Raw genomic sequence first — 6,000 nt, forward strand, 5'->3', positions numbered from 1 at the left:
TCGCTCGCACCCATGCGGGCAGCTGGTCTGGTCACTCTGGCCGTGTCGTTGAGTAGGGCCCCGTCTTATCATAGGGAGCATTGACCACAAACGGCGGCTGGGGGTGGTGATTGGGGCAGGTCTGCGCGCGCGGGAGAGACGCCAGGCGCGTCACAACAGCTGTGACGTGATTGCGACAAGTTTTACTGCCGAGTAGAAGAACATCTCAGTGAGCCAGGCACCAGGCGACCCAACGACACGTTTCGCGTTGACAAAAAGAGAGCAGGTACAGAGATTCAAAGGAAGCAAACCTCCGATGCCCTTCTTGCAGTTGGCGCCGCCGTAAGGCTGTTGTGTGGGTTAAGCAAGGGTCGCCCCGACGTATTTGTTGGCATCAGAGGAAACCGACGTACAGGAAGGAACCCGACAAAAGGGTAGGAATGATGAATGCTAGATATCGCAGCAAGCCAGGAGTGGCCGATCGACGATACACTCACACCTCGCTTGGTGTTCATTCATCTCCCCTCCGTGAGTTCCGCTGATGTTTCTGGTTTAGGTAGACGAGAACAAATATACAGAAGCGAGACTACTTACTGTCTAGCCGGTTAGGTGATGAGACGTACTGGGCTTTTAGAGCACAGGTTTCGACTGCCCTGATCAGCGGCCATTCCAGAGTTTCTGCTTCTTTCTTTGTACCAGCCAACACCAACCTAACAACAATATTGAACAATGACACGTACGGTCGGTAGTCTGACTTACCGGCCGGGGAATATGTTTTTTTTTCCCTTCAAGAGGAGGCATCAAGACGGACAGGTGCAACTTGCGTGGAGCTCCTGGATCGGCGGACCCCATGTCCTTCTGGGGCACAGCAATCAATCCTGTTCATCTTAACCGAAAGTTTAAAAAACTGGGGAGGTCCAAGACCAGAACAATAGCTAGCGTCCGGGGCAGGGAGGGAGACTGCCACCACACACTGTCCCCTGATCCCCAGTACCTTACAACAGCTGATGCGGCGCGAGGTGGTTGCTGTCTGGAGCACGAGCTGGGGACGGGCCAGTGCGCGCCAGACGAGTTAACCATCGGTGACGCCATGGCACCTCGTCACGGCCTAGGTACTTATGTCTCCCGACAAGAACAAGACGTTAACAGTCACACTAATGGGCGCTCTCTGTTGCCAACGTATGGAAGGTTGAGTGTATGGCCCTCACGTCGCCTGGTAACCTGTGGACCCTCTCGATATATGTGGTGGCCCGGCCCGACCTGTGTGCCTTCGGCCTCGGAAGGCGGCTTCATCTCGAACACTGGCTTGCTAGGCCTGTCTCGAAGCAGCATCCTACGAGGCGGCCCACCGCCATGCCTGCCAACCTTGCCTAGCCCGCTGCGTCCACATGGAATCGAGAGGTACGGGGCCAGTCAAGACGGTTGGACTCGTTCGCTAGCGGGTTGATCGTGGTACATGAAAGCCTCTCGCACAGCGAATTTTTGGCAGTGCAGACAAATTAATATGACTGACAAGAACTCCCATTGCAGATCCCAAAGATTTGGTGCACACCACTTGAAGGACAGAAGCACCAGACAAGGACCAGCCTCCATCCTGGGGAAGATGGCCAGTCCATTGGTTTGGCACGCCGTGGCATGGGATGGCACGCACCCACGTCCTTGGAGGGGGGTTCGGTTTGAGATCTGGCTAAGCTACTTCCTTATTCACGATGAAGGTCTAGGCAAGCTCCACACATGCGCGCTCGTGCTGAGGTGCCTGCCATTGACGTCTGGCGAACTCCCCTTGGTCGACTCTTGGGCCCAAAAAAGAGTCGCTGCTCTGTGGCCTAATTCGCTCTCAAATACCCTGGTCCTGGCATGAGGAGACCCGGTGGACGGGCGGTGGGCGAGGCGGCCTGGCTTGGCCTTGGCCTTAGGCCTTGGGCGGGCTGCCAGCTTTGGCGGACTGCCCGGCTGGCGGAATGCGTATTACTTGATCTCATGTTTTTTTTCCACAATGGCAGGTCTAGCCCCTCCCCTGAGACCACACCCTTGGAATTGGGGCCCCTGCCGTTCGCGTTGGTGCCCCCCCCCCCTCTTCCTCCTCACGTTTTCGATCCTTGCCCGCAGTTTGGCTGCCAAGCATGTGGGTGTCCCAACTGCAGCCAGGTGAGCAGAAATCTGAGGACTGTAAATGGGCGAGACGGAGTACCATGTACCGTGCACTGTGTGCGTCATGTGCAATGTCTCTGGTTGTTGCCTGCGTTGCCTGCTATCCGACCTTTCGCGAGGGAACTGTACGATGAATTGAGTGACCAGAGAAGGGCTCCTATCTTGGGATATCGAAGCCCGGTGCCATGTACATGATCCTAGGACCCGAGCATGACGAGGACTATCATAGCCCAATCCTTGCCTCTCGTTGATGGGGCACCAGCTACTTATCTGATCATAGAGCAAAGCCGGAAGGGCGCACCGCACCACCTGAACCACACCAGCTTTGTCACGTTGAGGGAAAAAAGGACAAGGTCTCCCCCCCCCCCCCTTCCCCTGGCCATCTGTGACTTGACCTGATCTGATCTTGGCCATGCAAGCCCAAGGCGTTCTGCGTTCCTCGCCCGCCGCCCCCGACCCCCTCTTCCGTGAGGGCCAGCAAGCATTCAGGACGACTCAGTTTTCAGTCGTCATGCATGATTATCTCGAGGGATTATTTTTTCCCTCTCGATTTACGTGGAGCTTATTGTCTTCTTCAACATGATGCGAGGGCGTGGCAAAACAGCGAGGCTTTGAACGAGCGAACATGGAATGGTAGTCGTAGCGTGTGACTTGGCTGAGGTAGAGTTGGGCGGTGGCCCATGTACTTCTCTCGCCCGCACAAGCTCGTCCCGTTGATGAGAGAGACAAGGTGCTTGCCCACCTCAGGTAGCTTGATTCTCGCCATGCTTTCCTTACCTACCTCCTCGCCGTGACCACCGTACCGCCGCTTCCCTACCCAGATTGGACTGTCAGTGGCCACCCAGCCATCCAATGCTCCAGGGGTCTTTTTCAGCCCTCCCGAACTAGCAGGCAGGTGCCACCCGGGACTCTCCCAAGTTTGATCCAGCGCAGCGCATCCTTCCCGCACCTCACTGTTGACCAGAACCCGAGCCGACGACCCAGTCGTTCCAGGACATCCACGCCCCTCCCCACCCCTTCCTTTCCGCTCCTCGTCCTCATACCTTGACACCCCTATACCCCTCCCCCCCCCCCCCTAGCCACTACAGTCGACACTAGCCAGTCGCCATCAGCCCCGGTCCCGGCCCAGTCCCAGCTCTGGGGCAGCAGGCGCGCTACTTTGTCGGTTCATGTTTCCCTATTGTTGGGCGGCTCACACTGGTGGCCCCCTCGCACCTACCTACTCTCGCCAGTGTTGCCTTCTGTCTGCTGCCCCGTGCCGGAGCTGGGGCTGGAGCTCGTCCTGGTGCTGGTGCTGGTGTTGGTGCGCTGGGTTTGGCTCTGGGGCAAGAAAAGACAAGGCCCATTTTGCCAGGGTCTGGTAGCCCAGTCCGGTTCGGTCAGCTCGTCTCGTGGAAGTCAGGGAGCAGCATGCCCTTGTCTGTCTCTTTGCCTCTCGCCTCTGGCCCTTCGCTACCCAGACCCCAGGTATCCAGTTATCCAAGTATCCAGGCACGGGGTGCCATGTAGACAACCCAGCCGAGCGTGTGCAAGTGCAAGCTCCAAGGTAACAAAGCCCTGTACATATATCCAACCCTGCCTCTTCCCCATCACCAAGTCACTCTCAGCTCTCACCACAGCTGCTTTCACCTCGTCCAACAATACTCACCTTACGATACCCGCCCGACGACCTTGGACGAAAGAACACGACTCCACGATACTATACTTTTCGTCTGCATTGTTCCAACTACTGGGAAAGCTGGCCAGGTCTCCTCAAGCTTTCCCCCCTCCCCAATTACGTGACCAACAACACCATTGCGGCGGAACCTTGCGGCGCGCCTCAACAACTTACACCACACCAGCATTGCCCTTGGCGTCAAGGAACGCCTGCTGAACACCATCCGCCACGAACCACTATTCTACCTCCACCATCACCACCGCAAGCACTACTCACCCAGCCATACGCACACGGTTTTCGCGACAGCAACAGCAACGACGGCCGCCTCTTCAGAGACCAGCACCGTTTCTTTGCTTGCCTAGACAGAGCTGCGCATCAACGCCGCGTCGTCCTCGTTTCTCTGCGATCTCGCCGGTGCCAGCGCCTAGCGACTGCACTGTCCGCCCCTTGAGGAGAGCGTCTTCTTCGGAGTGGCTGCTCTGACGCATGTTGCCACCCAGGCGAGCCACGGGTACGACGACTACGACAGCAGGAACACCTGACGCAACTGAGGTGCTATGGATTTCGAAGGACTGAAGGATCGGAGGAACGCTGCCTTGCCGCGTCTGGGCATATCGTCGCAGCCTCCCGAAGTACCCAGTGAGAACACCATGGCCCCTCATTCCTCCCGCCAGGACCAGACACCCCGATGGCAAGGTGACTTGCCAGGGGAAGCCCAACTGAGGACTTCCCCGGCGGCCGCCTCGCGTTATGGTCCGCCTTACGACTCTAGAAACATTCTAACGCGGACACCAACAGGAGGCGGCGCTGACGTCTTGAGTCCTGGTTCCTCGACTTCTGGAGCAAACAGCGGCAGTTCTCAGCACAGCGCCCTCAGCGGGCTGTCCAGTCACTATTCCGCCCATGGATCGTGGCCGACGCCCAGCGCCCCAGCTTACACCCTCAGCTCCGTCTCCCCAACCCCAAATACCCTCACACATGCGCACACGCATCCATATGACCATAAGGCGAGCTCATATGATCCCGGGTCGTCCATGTACAACACCACCGCTCGCGCCCCCCATGACCCCTCCCCCACCTATGGCCACGCCCACAGCAGCCACGCCAACGGCCACAGCCAGCACCAGTTCCCTGGCAGCCTCTTCGGCCACGGAGGCGCCGCGTCAGGCAGCCTGCCATCCCACGGCCACGCTCACGGCCACGCTCACGGCCACACGGCGCCGGGAGGCGGCATCCTGAATCCCCAGTCGACGGCCTCGACGCAACCTCCAACGCCCTTGAGCGCCGTGTCTCACGTTGATCCATATACACGGCCCCCTTCGACTCCAAGCTACTTCTCGTCGGCATCCACGCCGCATCAGCCATCCTTCGGCTCGGCGCCTCATCAACCCTCCTATTATCCCTCTTCGTCCAGTGCGCCCTCGCCCACCACGTCGACGGCTGCCTCCAGGGGCCTCCACGCCCTCGCCGGACATCACTCCGGCATGGCGCCCCCTCAACCATATCGTCCGTTTCAGTATAGTATGCAGGTTCCATCCATGGGCGGTCCCATCATGTCCAACCTCAGCAATCCCAGTGGGCCGCTCTCCGTCATGCCAGGCATGAATCTTCCGGGATATGGCGGTCACCATATGCAACACCTATATGGTGCGCATCAGAACAACCCTCAGGAGCGTCCCTTCAAGTGCGATCAGTGCCCCCAGTCCTTCAACCGAAATCACGACTTGAAGCGACATAAGCGCATTCATCTGGCGGTCAAGCCCTTTCCTTGCGACCACTGCGACAAGAGCTTCTCTCGGAAAGACGCTTTGAAGGTTGGTCTCGCTCCCCTTATACGTCAAGGCAGTGCATACTAACACGTCTACAGAGGCACCGCCTGGTCAAGGGATGTGGCGGGGAGAAGACGAACGGTACAGAAACAACACGCTCTCCGGGCGGGGGCTCTGATGGCAGCGAAAGCCCACTGGCGCCATCTATCAAGAAGGATGACGAGTAGAGGAATAACCTGTCGTTTTCCCAAGCTGGTACGAGAGGAGCAGGGCCAAGACATGGACTTTATGTTATTCTCGTCTCTTAATATTTCTACTGGACGTTGCGGTCCGTTTGTCTTTTTTGGGTTTTCTTCCCCCCAACGATGGGGCAACGGACAGCCAAGGCAGCATTTGCGAGGTGGTTGGGTTACGGTCTGGGAGGGGCGCCAGGACAAAAGGGAG

The 6,000-nt window shown here is 58.1% G+C and overlaps 1 protein-coding gene across 1 annotated transcript; it reads left to right on the forward strand.

Moving 5' to 3' along the window:
* Positions 1-4,437: 4,437 nt before the first annotated feature.
* Positions 4,438-5,783, forward strand: D7B24_002660 (uncharacterized protein; the record flags this gene model as incomplete). Its single annotated transcript, XM_028636861.1, has 2 exons — positions 4,438-5,601; positions 5,655-5,783. 2 exons carry the CDS (start codon positions 4,438-4,440, stop codon positions 5,781-5,783), a joined length of 1,293 nt encoding a protein of 430 aa, XP_028491060.1.
* Between the last annotated feature and the right edge of the window lie 217 nt (positions 5,784-6,000).

This window comes from Verticillium nonalfalfae (genome assembly GCF_003724135.2).
Source record: "Verticillium nonalfalfae strain VnAa140/NRRL 66861 chromosome Unknown scaffold_168, whole genome shotgun sequence".
Classification (NCBI taxonomy): Eukaryota; Fungi; Ascomycota; class Sordariomycetes; order Glomerellales; family Plectosphaerellaceae; genus Verticillium; species Verticillium nonalfalfae.